This window comes from Syngnathus leptorhynchus, chromosome 14 (genome assembly GCF_054491065.1).
Source record: "Syngnathus leptorhynchus isolate UIUO chromosome 14, UIUO_Slep, whole genome shotgun sequence".
Taxonomy (NCBI): Eukaryota; Metazoa; Chordata; class Actinopteri; order Syngnathiformes; family Syngnathidae; genus Syngnathus; species Syngnathus leptorhynchus.
Window position 1 is genome coordinate 2,281,629 of NC_141208.1, and position 20,439 is coordinate 2,302,067.

General features: G+C 42.8%; 1 protein-coding gene and 1 long non-coding RNA gene across 3 annotated transcripts in view; one reads left to right on the plus strand and one right to left on the minus strand.

Annotated features, from left to right (window-relative positions):
* LOC147045905 (uncharacterized) overlaps positions 1-20,439 on the plus strand; it is a 97,042-nt gene that overhangs the window by 59,396 nt on the left and 17,207 nt on the right. Inside the window, exons 3-5 of one of the 2 annotated variants that reach the window (XR_015068163.1) lie at positions 14,595-14,633; positions 14,700-14,791; positions 14,866-14,926. This is a non-coding gene — a long non-coding RNA (uncharacterized LOC147045905). Of the gene's footprint in view, positions 1-14,594; positions 14,792-14,865; positions 14,927-20,439 lie in introns of both variants that reach the window. The other variant, XR_015068162.1, reaches the window with a different exon arrangement.
* LOC147045906 (ephrin type-A receptor 3-like) overlaps positions 1-20,439 on the minus strand; it is a 53,666-nt gene that overhangs the window by 25,607 nt on the left and 7,620 nt on the right. The window contains exons 2-5 of the mRNA XM_085929703.1: positions 19,235-19,299; positions 14,585-14,785; positions 13,410-13,517; positions 12,637-12,988 (exon numbers count right to left, since the gene is read on the minus strand). Coding sequence (XP_085785829.1) covers positions 12,637-12,988; positions 13,410-13,517; positions 14,585-14,785; positions 19,235-19,299 — 726 coding nt within the window. The remainder of the gene's footprint in view (positions 1-12,636; positions 12,989-13,409; positions 13,518-14,584; positions 14,786-19,234; positions 19,300-20,439) is intronic.

Sequence of the window (20,439 nt, forward strand, 5' to 3'; positions counted from 1 at the left end):
GGCGGGCAGACCGCGGGGTCGTACTGTAACAAAACAGCCAAACAGCATCTCAACCGTCACTAGTCTCGGATATGCGTCGGGTCTTCAGGCTAGCTGCCGGCGAGACACAAATACGCAGGGACAGAACATGACTATTTCTCGGCTCGGGCTGGGTAGTCGTCATTTTGTGGAATAGAATTGTGCACGTTGGATTCAAGGCATTTTGCTTTTTTGGTAAACTAAATGGAATATAAATTAGCAGACTTTCAGAATTTGTAGATCGACAAAGTGATCGGCAAAATAAGACTTTACAGCATACACGGTTTTGGTCACTCTAGGGATGCTTTGCTCTCATCGTTAAAAATACGACGACAAAATAATTTAATATGATTCAATTTTAATTCTATAATTATTTATAAACATCAACTTTATTTTTTTTGGGGGGGGGTGCGTTTTAGTGAAAATATTTAGGGTCTACTTTTTGCCAATTAATTTAAATGATTGTCAACTATATGGATTTTCTTCTTTTTTTACCATCTTCTGAATCGGAGTGGTGATCGTTTTTTAACCCGCTCCAAAATGGTGATAATGTAAATCCTTCTTTTTTTTTTTTTTAATACATTCATAGGCTGCTTTTAAACCCAATCTTCCCTGTTGAATATCGTAATCCAGTCCACCAAACTCCATGTAATGGAAACGAGTCATATTCCCCATGAGTGTTCTCATGCATATTTGTCTGCAGAATAACTTGAATCATGAGAATCCACCTGGCACTGATTGTATGCCGATGTGCTCGGCCGACACTTGTGTGTTAAGTATGCTGTTAATGTGTATGTGTCTGTGTGCGCCGGCTGATTGCTTGTGACGGTGGTGAAGGTCACGGATTTAATCAAGGTACAAACCACTCATTCCAGGAAAGCTGTTGATTATCACACTAATGCGTGTCCCCCTCTCACACACACACACACACACACACACACACACACACACACACACACACACACACACACACACACACACACACACACACACACACACACACACACACACACACACACACATGGGCGACATATATGCAAGGCAATAGTAGTTAACCTGCAGAGAGAGCGATGGAAATGTGGCCTAAAAGCAGTGTGATTTCTCAAAGTGGAACTAAGTTCTTCCACCTGGATGCTGTGCTCGCTGGTGAACAGAATTTATTTTTAGGCAAAACATTCATCATATTGGGAGCAAGGTCCACCAGCGTAATTCCCCCAAGACTCCCATAGAATGCTTGAACAGGAGACATGTTTGTATATAAAAAAAGAAAAAAAAAAAGAAGGGAAAACAAAAGTAAAAGCAAGGTAAGGAGACGGAAGGACAGGAAGGGTTTATTCTCAAAGGGAGGATTCTTTGGCCTCTTTCCACCTTGCCTTCACCTTCCAAGATAATGGCTGCCCATGTGTGTGTGCGTTTGGCTGAGTTGAAGAAGTAGGGTGGGCTAGCGAGTATTCTCCAGGGACGTCTCATCCGGAGCGTCCTTGCTCTTGCCAGGCCTGGCATTCCAACAACTGCTTGATCAAAGTCTGTGTAAAAAAAAAACCAAAAAAAAAAACCTTGGCGTCTTCCAGTATAGCGCGTTGCTCTCCCAATCTATTTTTTTTTTCTTTTTTGCCTCGCTGCTGTACCTCATCCCGCTTTATGTCTCTTACATCGTGCCTCTTCTTTCTTTTGCCCTCATGGGATACGCTACCTGACGGAATTCCCTTATGATTTATGCCTCGCCACAGATAAGATAAAACTGTCGCACAACTTTGCACAGGAAAGAGTCCCACTCGAGACGAGATGTTAACGAAGCTGTGGAACGCCACATTTGAATTATCTTATGGGATATGGTCAAATCTATACTAATGGAGTCATTAGTGAAGGTAGTGATATTGAAGTCTTTTGATTGGTTAATACTATCAAGCATGGATCCGCCAACCACTCACTGTGTTGCGGCACATTTATTGCGCTGTGAGAGTTTATAAGTGGCAGGGGAAATCCAATTTCACTTAATTGGTCTGAAAAGTATCATTTAGTTAATACTAATTCATATTGTTGCTAATCAAGCAATGCTAAAATGCTCTTTTGCTATGTGGCAGAAGGTACAATTAAATCTAATTGATTGTGTATATTTGTATGTAAATTGAGACTGAAATTATTATCGCAGTATTTATAGCTTAATTCTTTTAAGGGCATTTTGTTTGGTGGTTTGTCAGGAGATGTAAAATATGTCTTGGCTCAATAACATTTGAGAAACACTTGAGATTGATAGATTGATCCAACTAGCTAAATCGCGAGCTAGCTGCTTACTATGTGTAAGTGTCTAGCACATCTGTCACAATCGAACTTTACTACTTTGTGGCTAATTAGCATATCATCCTTCTGACAAGCTATTGTGCCAGTAAATGATTTTCTTTTTTGTGAGGTCAGGGTCTGTGTGAGGGAGGATGCGGCGGCTTGAGTATGTTTCTTCTAACGGCAAAGAATGGCCTCAGATCCAGTGTCTTATTAAATATTTATCTGGTCACCAGAGAGACTCACTGTATTTATGCCAATCGATAGCTCTTAGATATGATGTAGCAGAGCTAATCAGGAGCGCACAAACGTTCGGACTGAGTCGGGAACGGCCCGGCCCGTCCGTCCCTTCAGGATGTGTGAACAGAAAAATAACAATTATTTTTATTTTTTTATTTCTCCAGGGTTCTCCCCACATGATAAATCATTTTTTCCCTCTTAGACATTAGAAAAAAAAATCATGTTAACTTAACTGAAGGCTCTGAATTGTCATTAGGTGTAAATGTGTTACTCGCTTGGTAGCAAACGTTTTTTGGGTTGTAAATTGTGACTTGAACTTAGATGAAATCAGAGCGCATTTGTCAAAGCTCCAGAAACACAATTTCTTTGAAACTCTAAATTTGCTCTGTGTCGGGGGACATCTGGAGGTGTTTAAAACCAGCAGAATGTTGTTAACGCTGAAGCCATATTAGTTGGAAAAAAGCTGATGAAATGTCACTTTTTGCTTGTTCCGCTGCGCCCGAGTTTTTATTGCTTTTGCTTGATAAATGACGGTAAACGTTATTAACTTGCTATTGTGTGCTTTGGCTGCAAGTCACTTGACTTTATTAGCTCAAGTTGTGTGTGGATGCGGAACCCGGATCATTTTAATTATTGTCTTTTCAATATGATTGTCGGTTCTTCATATTTATTCTGGGTTTTATGAAAACCATGAGCCCAACATTAAATGAAAGTGTTTAGCATTACGATAAAACTTTATTGAGGAACACACATTAACGGTTTAATATCCGAAAATGAAAAGCAAAGCATTGTACCAATTTATTCAAACATAAATGTTGCTGTTTTGAGAATCACCAGCGTCAATTTCAATCTCATAGGAGAGTTGTAGAATATTTAGAACACAGTGGTGGCATTTTAATTTGCTCGTACAAATGACAGCGCTTGAACGCAGACTTGTTAAAGGTCTTGTGCAGATTTATAAACAAATGCAGAAACGTACACAAGCGCAAAACCAATACCTCACGGTCAATACTTTCTAATTAACATCCAAACAGGTGGTTGCTGAGACTGTGCTCTCTTGTCTACTCTCAACACTGGCGCTGGTCGGACTGGTAATTACTTCTTTCCTGGCCCTCTAAGACAATCAGTTCAAGGCAAACATTGGCTCGCCATCAGGTTTGCCACAAAGAAAGACTGAAAAGGGGAAAAAAAGTGTGTGTGCGTGCGTGTGTGCTGGTGTTGGGTGGGCACCAAATGTGTGTGTGTATTCTTTTGAGAGGGACATTGTATAAAGCTCGGTGGCCCCCAGGAGATGAGCTCCATAATGGTCTCCATGGCAACGGGCTTTGGAGCTGGAACCCTCCTAGTACCCCATGAGCTCCCAAAGCAAAATAGCAATGCATGCATGTGAGTGCACTTAGGTTTGTGCACACACACGTGTGTGTGTATGTGATCCAGGCGTTAGTTGAGGCCAGCTACTTAAAAATTGATACATCAAGCATCAGTGGAGAAATGTGATGAGATTGAACGTGACATCCTTTACGGCCACTAGAGTGGCGTGTTTGTGCTCGAGTGCATACGGGCGTGAAACATGTTTACACTTGAATTGACATGTCTTGGTGCTAAACAAACTTCGGGGCCACATTAATGACACCTAACAGCGAGAGGAGAACAATGTTGTCGTAGCGGTGATGGTCGCTCGGGTTTCTCAGCCGTTCTGAGATGGAATATTGTCAGCTTGCAAAAAAACGGAATGGTGCCGCCGCGTGACTACGTGCGGCCGTATGGGGAAAAGAGATGTCAAGTACTCTGCTGAGACTAGCACTCATGGTTATTTTTAACAGCATAATGCCTTGTAAAATGCTCACACAATGCACTCTCATAATGTCTGGATCCCTTGGACCAATTAGATTTTTCATTCTTAAGGGATTGTATTAACTTTGGACTTCTCCTGGGAAACTTTTCCATAAGTTGCATCATTTAAAGTGGTGAGATTCAGAATTGTGCTTGGAGGGTTTTTAAAGCTGCAAAAAATCATGGAAGCCAATGATGTCATTTCTCTTAATTTGTCAGAAAAATTATTTATTTAGAAGAAATAATGTATATTTGTTTGTCAATTTGTGTTAGTGACATATATACTGAGTCCTTCGATCAAAGGTCCCCAAACTGCGGCTTGCGGGCTGGATACGGCCCCCTGAACAATACCAGAGACGATTAAGCCTGAATTTTTTTTATTTTATTTTTTATGAAATGGATCTTGGCTGGAAAAAAAAGTCTCCAACAAAGCATTTTTTTAAGATATAGTGCCTACTACTAAAGATCAAATATATTCTCGCGGTCTGTCTACAGTAAATTAATACACAGCACATGGAAAGAATGAACATAGGCTCCGATTGTATGTTTGGACTTGAAGTTTGATGTGGGCAAAAGAATATTATCCCACATGTGGGAGAAAAAAATATATACATAGTAATTATGTCATATATATTCAAGTCTGTATATTGTATCCATTCTCGTTTACAATTTTCTACGCCATTCACAGAAAAAAAAAAAAAAGCAGAGACGTCGTATGGCATCAATTAAGCCGACCACGTTTGTGTGTGTGTGTGTGGCGACCAGACCAAACTGTGTGACTGACACCTCACACACACCCTCTGTGTTTATGGCATCATACGGCTTGGCCGACTCGCACGTTCCGACCGGATATGAAACGCTTGGTGATGTCCGAACTGTGTGTGTTCTCACCATAGCCGTCCAATTACAGCGAGCGGTGAAGGGGAACCGCTGGATGAAGCTTGTCCTCTCCCTCCTTCTGTCCATCTCTGTCTTTCATCTGATTCTCCTTTACATGTCTCTGTTTACCCTTCTGTCTATTTTTTGTTTTCTGTTTCCATCTTTGCCGTCGATTCGATCGGTCGTGCGCACGTGTGTGTCGTATTTTTCCCGGTGGAGCGTCTGTCATATATTGACCCTGACCTTCTCCAAAGCTCCTGCGCAAATATTTACCCTCTCGCTGACAGGGACACACACACGCACGTACTCGTGCGCAGAAAGCTCAATTTCACTACAATTAAACACACACGTACATGAACATTCCTTGCTGGCAGTAATCCAAGCGGATGGCTCACTAATTTCAACTCAAAGTGATTATCCCACAGGCTAAAAAAAAAAAAAAAGATTAAATACATGCCAGGTGTGTGCATGTGTGAGTGAGGGGTCATGACGAAAGAAAAGAAGAAAGAAGGAGAGCCAGAACCCGACAGGCCCACAGGAGAACTCTGCTGGGAGTTTGCTTGACAATCTGAATAGCTTATTCTTCCGCCTGGACCTTTTCCAAAGCATCACCTTTCCCACTTGGAATGGAAGTGGACAGACCTCCTTCACACGCAGAGGCACACATCGAGAGGAAATTCAACACACACACGTGTTTCTCGTCTCCAAAAATCCGGCGTCATCCGGCGAGCAGCTGAGTGCGAATGGGAGGAGCCGTGCACGTCTTCGCCTCGCTGTGGTTATTTTCAGTTCATCACGCTCAATAATTCATTCTCTCAGGCGGAGGTTTAAACGTGAGCCTCATGTTTGATTCTGAGAAAAAGGCACACATGCGAACAAGCGCAAGTGGCGCACCTGTCAAGTGGAAGGCCGACTTCTTGCCGTTTTTCTTCGACGGGCGAGCGCGTAATATCGATGGCGGCAAAAGGGAAACGGCTCCACTCGAAATGGTGCTCGCGAGCTAAGCTTTGGTTTAGCGCCATGCAGGAAGCCAAGTGGGTATCGTTGATGGCTCCTTTGTGCCCGTTCTTGTGCCAAGGACGGTGGGAGTTTTACAACCGACAAATACAAAACAATGTCTCCCGGCCCGCTTTGCAGCAACATGCATGTCGTTAATTTCTACTCGGAAATGATGTCATATTTATAAATACAATATAATGACATCATTTACAAATATCATCTGAGAACAGATTGCGTTTCCCTGTAGGTGAATCAAATCCACTAAAATTGCAATGTGCCACCTGCGCCGCAACTTAGACCTGGTCACAACGGGTCCAAAATCGAGTCTACTTTGTGTAACCAGTGTCAGAGAGACAAATACTGGTTGTAATATTAACTCAGCAACGTGTGATAATAGTAATAATGGTTTTTTTTTCACAGAGGATAAAGAATCTATGCCTGGACGTTCTGTTGTTCCAGATTCTTCATACCATCATTTTTTTACAAACTGTTCATATTACGCCTTTCAGTTCGATTTGTCGCTATTGACGGTAAATTTGTGAAGCAAGTGTGAAGTAATTGATTAACCAGATAGGCATCTGATTGGAAGAATTTCCTCATCAGGGGCTAGAAGAGAAATAAATATACTGCTTTCCTGTTTGCGTTTTTGAAAAGTACCTTTCAGACCACAAAAGTCAATAAGCTATTATAAGTGTAGCTGGTGTCGGCAGGTGTATTCATCATTTGAGGAAATGGAACATTCCATCACAAAAGTGCTTTTGTCTTAATGCTGTGGGATAATAACTACAGCTGTCGTGCCAAGAAAAGCTGCTTGCTTGCACCCTCATATGTTGAATGGAATGGAATGGCTCCCTTATCAGCACTCTCAGACATTGCTGACTTCTACATTGCGCTTGTTTGCCGGGCGCTGACTTAACATCAGTCATCAATCCGTTCTGCCAATCAGCTTGTTGGAAAGCGACGATTGGCGGCCGGCTACGAAAGCGACTAAAGCCTCAACAAATTGGACTTTGACCGCCACTACATTTGTATGTCATGTTTGGTGTTAACGTTGGCCCCGATCTTTCTGACAGACCCATCTGGAAGCCATCCATGAACTCGAAAGAGACGAAGGGAGGGAGGGTAAGGGTCAATAGCTGCCTTCCTGTGTCGATGCTTCCTGCTTGCCAGACCTGCCGGCTCTCTCGCGCTGCCATCTTGAAAAAGCTTTAGATCTTAAATGGAGCCGAACTAAAACTGACTCAACACTACAGAAATGTGCGCTTGTTTAACTAACTGGAACTCAGCAGCGTATGAATCACAGCCAATTAATGGCGACTGTACCCCAGAGGAGTCTAACCCTCTACCCCCCACCCCACCCCCATCTGTGGGGGGGGGATAAGGCTATATTAAGGCACCGGGAGATGGAGAAACACGTGTTTCTCAGTTCTTGTCCCGCTTTTGCCGCAATCATGCCGAAGGGCTACACCGTGGCGTTTGCGAGTGTGGCAGGTGATCCACCGTGGTGAAAGAGGCTGTGAGCTTTGAGCCAGCGTGTAATTCCACATTGTCTGCATCAATGGCGCACGGCTATGTAGATGGCGACTATTGTACGGGGAGAATTACGTGAGTGCCAAAGCCTTTGTAAGCATGTGTGTCATTTGTTCAAACACAAAAGGGGGGGAAATGAGAAAGGAAGGGAGAGAAATGTGGGATGGTGGTGAGGCAGATATTTTTGAAGAAAAAAAAAAAAGAGATAAAGGGAAAATTAAGAGCGGTATTGTAGAAGATGTTGAGAGTTTTGTAGAGACAGGTAGAAGATAAAGGCCACTAGCCTTGTCTTGTTCCATTTTTGGAACGTGCCGCTTATCAATTTATTAATCAAGCAAGGGTTTGGTGAAAGTCTTTAGTTTCTCGTGAATCTTATTCGCAGACATTCTGAATAATTTCATGCACTGTGGGGGAACACAAGAAGAACATTTATTGATTTATAAGATACCGTGTTTCTTAATGGACCAAATATATTTAAATAAATTGTGTACAATGCAAAAATGCTGTTTTATTTACCCTTATTTTTTTTAAAAAGACCAATTTGCAGCTGTCATTTTAAATACCGTAATGCAAAAAAAATATTTTTGCTCTAACGTCTGCATGCAGTGAACACAAAATTGCTCACTTTACCAAGCCCAAAAAACAACAACACACACACACATGGCCAGTGGGATGGAGACAGAGTTCAGGTTGTGTGTGGAAGAGCCACCGAAGTGAAGCCGCTGAGCTTCACGTAAATGAGCTCCATCTCTTTTGCAGGTGTGAAGATTAGCCTTTGGCTACATCTGTTCTTTTGCTAATTGTCAACAGAGGCTGGAATCCTCCAATGCGATATGACGTCTATTGTGTGTCCATGTCTATGTGTGCGCTGGAAAGCCTTTTAAGTGCAGCGGCTTTCATCTTGTGCATCTAATGGGCCATCGTGATTAAAGCCCGACTGAGTCCATGTCGTATAACCTTTAGCTCGCCGCTGTTTTCGCCAAGGTGGATAAACAGAGTTTTCTTTTCCTTCTGGTCTGTGGTCATAGCCAAAGTCTTGATTGTCCTAACAGCTGAGAAGGAAACCTCATCGCTCCTTTGATCGCCCAGCCGTCCCTGATCCGAATTCCCCTCACAGCACGGGTGTTTTTCCAAAAACTCTTCTGTAAATGACATTGTGCAGAGCTTTGCATTGCCTCCCCAAAGTTATGATCTCATAGCCGCAGCCGAGTGGACTTTACGGTGTGTAAAAGTGATGTTTGCCTGACTTTTGCACATGGGCCGGCCCTTAATAGACGGTTTCTCTGCCAAGGAGGTTCTGTTTTCATAGCGGTTGCTTTATCCGTCACTTTCAATGAGTTGGATGGGAGCAGGAGGAACTCTGAGAGTTTTAGAGTCAAGAAATATTTTCATTATAAGATATTGTTCTGAATTATTATTAGATAATTATTATTAATATTATCATGAAAAGAAATATTATAATATTATCAAAAAATACAATAATATTCAAATCTAACCCTAATAATTCTTACATCGGTTTAATTTACGGTGATAACGTCTCCAGTGAATCGGAGGTCTGCCCTCCTTTTGTGCTCTCCAGACTTAATATTTTAGATTGTAGATTGCAGGAGACAAATGTCCAAGCCTTGGCAGAGGTCCCACTGCTCTTGGTCTGAGTGCTATTTTATAATGTCCTAAATAGTCGGCACTGCTCTATCAAGATTCGCATATTCGGTATATCAGCAGTCAGCCTGAGCCTGGAGGTCCTCACTCATTCACACATTTGCTTTTAGTCCAATTTTCCACCTCCATCCCAATTTCTTACTTTCTTCCCGTACATGTGACATCATTATTGCAGCAGAAAAACAGATGCACAGTGCACGTCGGTGAATGGAATGGCGTACGCAACAAAAAGAAATGCCACGGAGAGCTTCAGTGCCGCGGCACGCTGAAGAAAAGAAAATGCGAGGAGGTCTTGTGAGGACTTGTGTTGAGGTGACAGGTGTCTGTCCTTCTCCGCTTTCTTTTTTGCCATCTGAGGCAGTAATTGGTGCTGTCAGACACACAGGAGAGGACAGAACACACACTCCTGCCCTTCAACGTGTACCCCTTGGGCTTAAAAAGGTTTGAGAAGAGATTTTTACCACGCTCCCTACCGTCTGGGAGAAAACAGGAGAGGGCAAAGGAGTGCAAAACGGAGGGAGTAATGGCGGATGAGAACAGAATGTAGGAGAGACGGACAAACAAGCTTGCCTGAAAGAGGTGCTGGCCTCCTGGAGTGTGCAAATGATGGTGGAGTAGGAGTGAGGGAGAGATTGTGTAAGTCCCCGTGAAGTGACGACGCGTATCAGTGTGATGGAGGCGCAGTGTTGTTAAGCACGCACACTTCGCTTCACAGGCGACACACGTGCCAGTGATATAACACGGGCAAACAGAACGGCGTTACACAATCGCCATCATCCATCCATCCATTCACCCACTCACCCATCCATCCATCCATCCATCCATCCATCCATCCATCCATCCATATTGTCAGTCTACATGTGTTGCTGCACCGAATATTATTTTCTTCTTCTTATTGGGTTTAGCTTGTATAATTATCTACTTAGACTAAATTGGCAAAATATTGAAAAAGATGACACAGTGGGAAAAGGCAGACACTATCATAAGAATGTGTGAGGCCTATTATTGAGAAGACCAAAGCGAGGTTAGCGGTAGCATAGAGGAGGGAGATTGCAGGGAAAAAAGGGGGCAGTAATTGGAGGTGTCTGCTGTTTGTCTAACACAGAAAGGGCTAGTAATGATTCCATTAGCGCCTCACACCGAGAGAGAAAGAGAGAAAGGGACGGGGACACAAAGAGACACGCTGCGAGGAGAGCTGATGGGAGGCCGAGACAAACACTGAGACAAAACGAGGCAGCTCAAGGGGGGCAAAAAGAAGGAGATCCACACAGAACATTAACACGGTAAAACAATGAACGAAACCAGAGAAGGAATTCAAAGTGGCCATTACAAGACTTGTTCACCTGCGCAATTGTGAGTCACGTCCATTTCCTCCCTTCCACAATTCTTTGTGTGCAGCCAGTGATTTAAATGCATTAGCAGCGTGTGGAGGACCTTCCGAATGTGTCGGGGCAGGAACATTTTGTTTCGAGCCGCCGTGGACGTGTAAGAGGACGCGGCGGAGCCTGCCTGGCCGCCTCTCAGTGGGGGCACATTAAAGCGTAACGTACTGGATTCCATTTAGGCGGCCTCTCTTTTGAATGCACCGTGGATGCTGATGCAGGGCTCAACATCAATGAGTACACCCACTCTATATACGGTGAATTTTATTTTTATTTTTTTATGTGCACAGGGATGATTGCCATTTGCAATCATTGCAGGACTTTTCAATATAAAAACAAAATGGATTATGAAAGAACAGCAATGGGTTTGTAATTATTCTGTTGCATGTTGACAACTATAATAGAATTTCAACAATAAGTTCAGTTTTTTTTTTCTTTTCTAGTGAACCTCCTATTTACTGTACTAGATAGCTGTTGTAATCTTAGAAATATGCATTGGTCAAACTCCCACATTCTTCAATCAAAACTGAACCAGATATTTTTTTTTTCCCAGTTCCTACAATTGGATCTTTTGCAGGTGGTCATAATATGCTGGCTGTTAAATTTCCGAAATTATCCATTTACTAAGACTGAGTAGGTGGCGAAGGCAAGCCTGCCACCGATATGCTTCTAGTCATCACAAGGGAATTAACATTTTTTGGCAAGTACCCGTTGATTGTTTCGAGAATAATCTCCATGCAAGCAAATATGCTTTAACTTGAACTCCAACCAAAAAGGATTTATGACCAACAATGGAAGCCTGTCGAGGACTAATCTCCTTATTACACAGCACAAAGGTCACAATTCCTGCTCTTTGGCATTATACGTCCACACATACAAATCAATATCTCTATTTTTTTTTAAGGGTGAAGACAATTTGTAGTTTTAATCACATGACATCGATGCACAATCTGTCTTTGCGGCCCACATAAAATGATGTGGCGGGCCGTATCTGCCCCCCCCCCTATATGATCCATTAAGGTCAAGTCTTTTGCTGTCCATTTTGTCCATTTTACCCGAGGAAAAGTAGGAAATGAAATCAGCCGCGATGAAACAAGCGGCAGACAGACGCGAAGCTCAACTGCGATTGAGATGCAGCCAGAGTTCCGTCACAATCTGTGCGCATTACCAAAGCGCAAGCTGCAGTGTACAGCTTGTACTTATTCACTTGTCTCTAAGGCCCCAACTGCCAAGGTTTGAGGGTGTCTTGGCGCCCGCTTCTCCCAAAAAAACAACCGAGATTGCATTATGTGCTCGGGTTGCAAGTTTGCAAGGATGAATATCTCTGATTTTTTATTTTTTTTTTCTTTCTTGGAAGAAAGTGAGCCTGCGGGGACACGGTGGGAAGGCGTCGAACTAATAGAGCTTACTCTACCAAATACATGCAGGCAGACAAGCACGGCGCACATTGCACATGCCATCTGTGGAGTTTTACGACTCAATAAACGCCTTCCTCGGGCATACCTTTTTCCTATTTCAACACAAACACGCAAACAGCAATAAACACATTCTCAAACTGTGCTCTCCTCAGCTCAGCGGGGAAAATGAGAGCTGGACAAACACACACACACACACACACAACCTCTTAAATAGAGCAAAAGATGCCTCAAAGCATCTCCAACAGATCTCTGGCCAAACATTGTCGAGGGGGAAGGCTTCTCCAAGGGCTGGCGATTGCAAACTTACAGAAATATACACACTAATTGCGACAGTTAGTCAAATATCTCAGCGTTACGCTGTCCAGAGCCAGAAAACACATTTCAGACACACTCACGTTGGCAGATGTCCTTGTTCTCCTCGAAACCCGGTTTGCACACACACCTCCCGATAGGAACCAGCCAGCCTCCGTCTGCACTGCAGTACATCTTTGGAACCTCAAATTCCTCCGAGGCATTCACGCACGCTCCGTGTACCTCCACCAAGGCCGTGTCTCCCCCTGTTATGGTGTCGGGGAACTGGGCCAAATTAAGCACAGTGAGTGGACACTTCTTGTAGAAGACCCTGACGGAGACCAGAGCGATACAAGCGCCCAAGTCCTGGAAGGCCAGGTAGAAGCCTTTTTTGCTTAGGTTGCTGATGTCACGCACTTCCGTGTTTAGCTTCATCACACGGTCGCCGACGTCCACCTGCAGAGAGGAGACATTTTGTCATTCTGCATCAGATGACAAAAACATGACTACACATCTGATTGAGCAAGCAAATCACTTTTTCCCCCCTTTTTTTTTGGACATATTAGAATAAAATGTAATTGCACATCCACTGCAGTAGGTGGCAGTAGCAGAACAGTTATTCAATGTATGTTTTTTTTAATCTTTTAATAAGGATACAATGGCGTACACAAATGATACTATTTATAGTTACAAGAGAGAGTGGGCGGGGCTGAAATAAAAGGGAAAATAATCCAAAATAATAACGTTTCAAACAGATGTGAGCTGTGGCTCACAGCAGCTTCTGCGTGAGTTTTTCAGTTTGACTATTTTCTACCGGCTGAAAAGTGCACCAACTTCCAGCGTTATTTATATGTTGTGTGTGTGTGTGTGTCCTTACCTGCGTAAAGCTTTCATCTGCAGCAATCGTATCAATTTTCACATACTGGCTTTCCTTGATGAACCACAAGTTGGCATTGTTCGACTCATAGTAGTACATGTTGAACGTCTGCAACGACAATAACATCAATAAATAAAGATTTACATCATGGAGAGAACACTCGGGCATACAACAGTCCACCCAATGTGAAATTTTAACAAGCTTGGCGCCTTCTCTTCTCACGTCCGTCAGTCCATCTGTCTGGATAAGTCGTCGCAGCTCTTTGAGAAACGCTGCTCTGTGCAATCTCATATCATCTCTCCACTACTCATTCCAGAAATGTTATGTCAGTGACTGACAAAAGTGGAGTGATGTGAATACAGAGGAGCTGTAAAATATATATATCGAGAATTAAAAATATACAAGGAGCTCTAGAGAGTGTCTCCGGGGTATTGTTTTTAAGTCTTTGAAATTGGAAAGATAAAGAGGGAAATAAAATGAAAAATGCTGTTTTTCCCCCCACTGCGGTATGCCAAGTCACTCACTTTTAACAGAAGCCACAAGTGTGTCATGAAACTAATAAATATTGCAAACTATTAGAAATATATTTTGGTGTTCAATTCTACCCCACAATACTCATTTATGTATTTGATGGTGTTATTCAAACCAGACCTGACATTTTAATTTCATTCACTTGATGAAATAACTAATGATGTGCTTTCTTTTGCTATCATCAAAAGTGATGTAAACCAACGGCATCTAATTGGAACAAATCTTACCTAAATGTCAGACGCCTTCAATTATCTAATTAGTTTTTCCAGCCCAAGGCGCCCTAAAAGGTAAATTTGCTCAATTATGTAAATGTCATCAAATTAATTAAGACATTGATAACCTTACTCACTATCACCAAAATGCTCCATGTATCATTTCTGCAATTTTGACTTGTTTCAAATCAAATGTGCTGCTCTGCTATTGATCTCCTTTTGAAGGAAAGAAAAAAAAAAAAGACTTCTTTTTTTTTCTGTTCTTTAAAAAGACGTCTGCAGGAGGTTGTTAGGAACCGAGTGACTTCGGAGGACTTGTCTGTTAATTACAACGGCAGAGATAATCCAGTTATTAACTCTTGAAGATTTTTGTACAAATTTTGAGTTTACCGACATGAGCGTGTGCAGGTGTTGGTGTGAGTTGACACAAACCTCTTTGCAGGTACCAGGGACCCCCGGCAGGCTGTTACAGTCGCGCAGGGTAAATTTGATCTCGATGTAAACCCGCTGCGCTCCTTCCCGACTGATGTGGCGTGTCCTCAACCAGTTGTTCTGATTGGCCTGCATGACGTTACACACCTGGTACGTCCGCATCGGGGTGTTCCGCTCATCCATCACGCTGATCTCCTCCCACTGAACGTAAGAGAAATGATTATGTTAGATTATGATGTCAAAATTTGGGCTCGCCTTGATGTCATTTTCATACTTTACAGTAAAAAGCCTTGAGAGAGCCGGGAACAAGAGTTGTCTTTCACTTTGTGCGTGTCAAAAAAGGTAAGAAGCAAAATGAATACTTGAGGTAAGTGGCGGATATGTGAAAGACAAGTAGAAGCCTTTTTTTGGGGAAAAAAAATACAAAATACACACAGCTGCGAGACGGTTTTACGGAAAAAGGAAATCTAAGTCCAAAGGTTGTTTTTTTGGGGGGGTGGCGGGCTCACGCTCAATGAAGTGCGGTGTAGCACAACCTGCAAGTTGTTGTTTTTTTTCTGGCTGAGGATGAGTGATGAGCTGTGTCAACATGACTAGACGACCGTCTTTGTGCGTGCTACTCGTGAATTTCTCTCCAGCAAAGGTGCTTACGGAGGAAAGATGGTGCAAATGTGTGTGTGTGTGTGTGTGTATAGGTAAGACAGAGCAACTTTGTCTCCCATCATTTGCTGCCATCTGTTTCCACTTGTGACTAAAACGGTAATTGAGAGCACTTCTCGCATGAGCAGGAAAACATGTCCATCTACACGCACGCGCGCGCCAACAGTCGGCAAGCGCAGAAAGAACATTTCTATTCCTTAAAGACAAGAAAAATAAACCCATGCGGTTTCAGTGTTTAAAGATATCTGATCCATTGAAGGGGAAACTGACTGGACGCACAAGCACAGATGTGTGGAAGAAATGTTTGTGGGGCGTGAGTAGACCACCATTTTTGTTCTGCACTCCTGTCATCATCCTGCTCCTTTAGTTTCTCCACCGTGGTGATGATCAATCGCTGAGCAATATGAATGAAATAAAATCTTTATCTTGTATTTTTAATATTGTAATATATTCATGTGTCCAGGCACTGAACAAAACATGGATGACTTTTTTTTTATAAATAACTTTAGATATGCATTTCAAGTTTGCGTTATTGTTTTCATCACACTTATTTACTTAAAAAATGCCTCTTTAAGAAATTAAAATTAACTCTCTGTCATGATAGTTTTTTTTGTTCTAAATTCTTGTTGTGAAAGATTGACATAAATGGTTATGGAACACCAAATGCTGTGAAACACCCAGACAAGCACCAAGCTTCCCCCAAATTTTTCTCACAATTATTTATACTTAGATTACAACAACAATCTACAAAACTGTACTTTTCAAGAATTTCCAATGACGTACTTACTTACAATTGACTTTTTTCAAAAATAAAATTCCACTAAACTGTAACAGACAAACGTCCGCTTGTCATAACGTACAGATTAAGGGCAAATAAAAGAACAACCAGTCCGCTACCAACCTTAAAGGCCCTAAAAACGAAAGTCTGGACTTCTGGTAATGAACGCAATGTGACGTCCCTAACAATAAAAGCCTTCACCTCAATCTTGAGCACCAAACCAGATAAAAAGGCATTCTCACGCAGACTTCCTCGCACTCAGCTGTTTTTAATCTCCACCGAGATGTCGAGCGTGTATGAATTGGAACGCCACCAGCTCTCCGACGGGGAAAACAGAGGCAGAGAGATGAGACCATGTGTGTGTGAAGATTGCTTAAGCTACTGCGGCCAACTGAAAGTCAGTGAAAGTTTAGCCCGTCGCTCTCACTGCATTCCTGAAAGACCACGTCGCTACAAAATGTCCGAGAGTCCTCCTGATCAACTGCGCTCAATCTAATTACAAGTGCAAAGCTAGAGACTGGTGGAAAGGAGGGGGGGGGGGGTAAATGTTGGTAAATTACCGGCGCGCTTGGCAGCTAAATAGACCCATCTGTGCAGCACTGAGACCAGTCGGACATCACAAGGCACACAACGCTCCCCTGAGTGTAGTGATTAAAGCATTTATGGGAATAGTCATTGAGGGATAAAGAGGGCTTTATAATGTCTGTGTTTATTTCTTTGTAGGCAGAGTTTGGAGTGGCTGGATTACTGCCACTTCCAAGGCAGCAACTTATTTCCCTAGTTGGCGTGTCTGTTCATCATCATTTTTTTTTTGCTTGACGCGGAGCACAGGTGTGTTTCTGGACAGGGAAGTAACCTGGAGCTACTTTCGTTGCACGCGCTACACTTGTCGCTAGAGAGAATGAGGAGAAAAATAAAAAGTTGTTTGACTAGGAAAATATTTGGATAGTTCTCGCCAAGTTTATTCTGCAGCAAGTGAGCTAACGAACATGAGTTGACAAAAACGGAAGAAATAACGGATAGTTCTCGCCAAGTTTACTCAATAGCAAGTTGGCGAATGTAAATGAGCTAACAAGAAAGAACGAAATATGACCAGAGTGCTTTAAAAGAAAACAAAACTAACTGAAAATACAGTTTCACAAAAAAGGTAAAAACTAAGAAACCCACGCAAAAATATTATTGAAATAAAGTTAGTTTCAAAAAACATAAACGCAAAGCCAAATAAAAACTGTGATGGAAAAATGTGAATAGTCCATAATGTTATAAGAAAAAAAAAAAAAACACTAATACTACTAACTAATACAGACCGTGATGGGAAAAAAAGCAAAACTACAATAAGCTTGCTCGGTCGTCATCACATTTGCACACACAGAGTTGAAACACGGGTTCAGAGCTGAACACTAATTGACATTTTGAAAAAAAAAAAAAAAAAGAAGCCAGCTCCCTTCTCCCTCAACGCAATCAACGCGGCCAATCAGCACAGAGCTCTCCTGATTGCTTTGAAGTGAAGCAGAGATGTCAGATCAGGGTCGGAGTTCAACCATTCACCGGCTTCCCATAATATCCCCGCCGCCGCCGCAATCATCTGATGTGTACACCTACGAGCACATAATTGGCTCCCAAAGTTTGGAAAAAGCTCTGGCTTAGTTTAGGCCCAGCAAATTAGAGAGGGGTGAAGAGCCTCCGGCAGTGAAGAGATGTTATGGGGCCTCTCGTTTTCAAACATCATTATGACATATCTGTTTTGTGTCCCTGACGACGCCCCCCCACCCCCACCCCACCCTCGCCTGGCCGGCGACAGAAATGGGTCGCTCCTCTCCGTCTCGGCCGCATCCGGCCCAGCACGGTTGGGATTAAATTTGACCCGTGGGGGTCAAGTGTGGGTTTTGGACTAATTCAGGTAGACAGTGGTCTCAGATTGGTTGGGATTGGTTCTCGCTGAAACCAATCTCAAGGTTTTAAAAGATCAAAGGTCAACTTGACAATACCCAATATATGAAAGGCGAGAGCTTCTTGCAACCGCACGACCTTACCCTCTGTTTTCCAGCCACTTCTCATATTTTGACATTGACTGATCGTTTCCACAAACAAGTCGCCAATATATAGACGGATTGAAAGACTCGTGGACTCAGTGGAAATATTTTCTTTTGGTTTTGAAAGTGAAAATCTATCCCGGTGTCTAGTTAGGGAACTAGCAGAAATTTGCATATAATTGGTGCCCATTGAAATCCATTGGGGACATTTTTTTGATTTTGATTGACCGCTTTCATCCACTTATGTCATTTCCTCTCTGTGGGGAGTGACGACTAATCCTTGCTTGAATGATAGCTCGATTAAAAAAAGATTCCGTTCACTCTCCCTCCGCTGGGTAATTTGTAATTATAAAATGAGAACACATGTGCCTTTCAGGAAGCGAATCATATTGTCAATACAAAAAAACCTGTGTACTCTTATTTGTCCTTAATGAGTCGCAGATGGAAGACATTATGCTCTTCCATGAGAAGCTCATTGAAAGAAAACATACACAAACATCAACAATATGGCCACACAATCAATGCATTTCAAGCGCATGAACTCGATACCCCGCGTGGCTTGAGAAAACAAGCTTTCCAAGCCTACGCTGGCTTCAGCTGCCTCTTTGCCGCTCGCAACCATGAAAGCGTGTGTGGCATCCCGCAATTCAAGCCGCCCGTGCTGAATAGCCGCGCCGAAGTTGGAATGGAATCAGTGCCATTCAACCAGCGGCTCTTCTGCTTACGTGAATTGCCGCTTATACGGGAGATTGAATTCACGTTGTCGTCGGTGGCTTTTCTCGTGATGTGAGGTGACTTGCGTACCTGCTTGCACGCAATGCAAACATCTACATTTCTTCTTACATAATAACTCGCCCAACCCTTTTACCTTCCTCTCGTCCTACAAAAAAAATAAATAAAAGGAAGCAAGCCGTAATAAATGGAGGCTCCGGCTCCACGGCACAGTTTTCAGTGCAGCGGAAATAATTTGTAAATTCCCCCCGAAGACTCGTGATTTAGCGAGGACAGCTCAAGAACTCAACGCTCCCTCCGAGCACACTGCACTGCGGCGGTTGCTAAGTCCCGCCTTCCTTCCCCCCTTAAAATAAAACATGACGTGCATAACTTATACATGTGGTGGCGGCTCCAAGAAAGGCTTGATGTTTGTTTGTGTGTGATGTGTGAGCCGCTCGTACTCACCCCCTCATTAGGATAAGCCTCCCAGCCCAGGTCGGCCAAGGCGGACATGGAGTCCAGCAACGTAACTGGAAGAAAAAAAAAAAAAAAGGAAAACAAACATTTGAAGCCATACTTTCAAGGGGTTTGTTTATATACTCAGCAGAGAGAGGGGGGCCTTGAATGCACCAGATCAAGTCTGGAAGGCTTGTGTTGTGTTGGGAAAGAGTTTTGTAGAATGTTGCCTTGAGCGTGGCGGGCCTTGCAGCTGCTCCTGGTTTAAGAAAGTCACCCAACGAGACCGAACGTCACGACGCCAAGCGTTGAAACATTGAAGTGATGTTCCTGCCAGCATCAACCGCAGCTAGTGGAACATGGCCGCTGTGACTTTGTAATTTAGCCGTAAACCCTCACTACAGCTTGCACGCTTCTCCAAAGATATTGGAGTGTGTCTGTGGAATATATATATATTTTTTTGTGGTTATTGATATTAGCCGGGGTTTTGTTCTAGTTCATCGCAAGGGTGTTCTTTGGATTTATTGAGTGGTGATGGTTTTCTATCTAGTCATTTTTTTTGGGCTAACGCTCTCCAATGTGGATATTCGACTCAAATACCGTTATGACTGTCAACGCCTTATATCATATATAGTACAGGCTCCACAACAAATGATGAATAACTAGTTTTGAAATCAGAGATTGGTAAACACTGTTCAAGCATTTTCCTTTTTTTTTTTTTTTTTTTTTTTTTTTTTTTTACAAGTGCAGACAATCTGTAGTTTTTGATTTGACACAAGTCGATGCACCGTTTGCTTTTGCGGGCCACATTAAATGATATGATGGGCCGTATCTGGGCCCCTGGGCCTTGGGTTTGACACCAATGATCTAAGAACACCGATCAGCCACACATACACGCACACAACGTCGCCGTAACCTTCAACATCTCATGTGAATGGAATTCACTTCATCTCATACTTGCCATTAGTCGCGTTAGAGTCAAGTGCCTTGAGCGACGCGTTTCAATACGTTCCGAGACCACGCTACAAAGATTTCGATCATAAATTCCTTAATGGTAGTTTTTTTGTCTGAGAAATAGCTCTCTGTAATATTGTTGTGCTGCTTCTTGTGAAGATGCAAGAAGGTGACAATGACAAGTGATGAGAGGAAGGCGGCAGCTTGACCAGCAGGCGGCATAATGAAAACCTGCTTCTTCTTCTCCGGTGATTCATTTC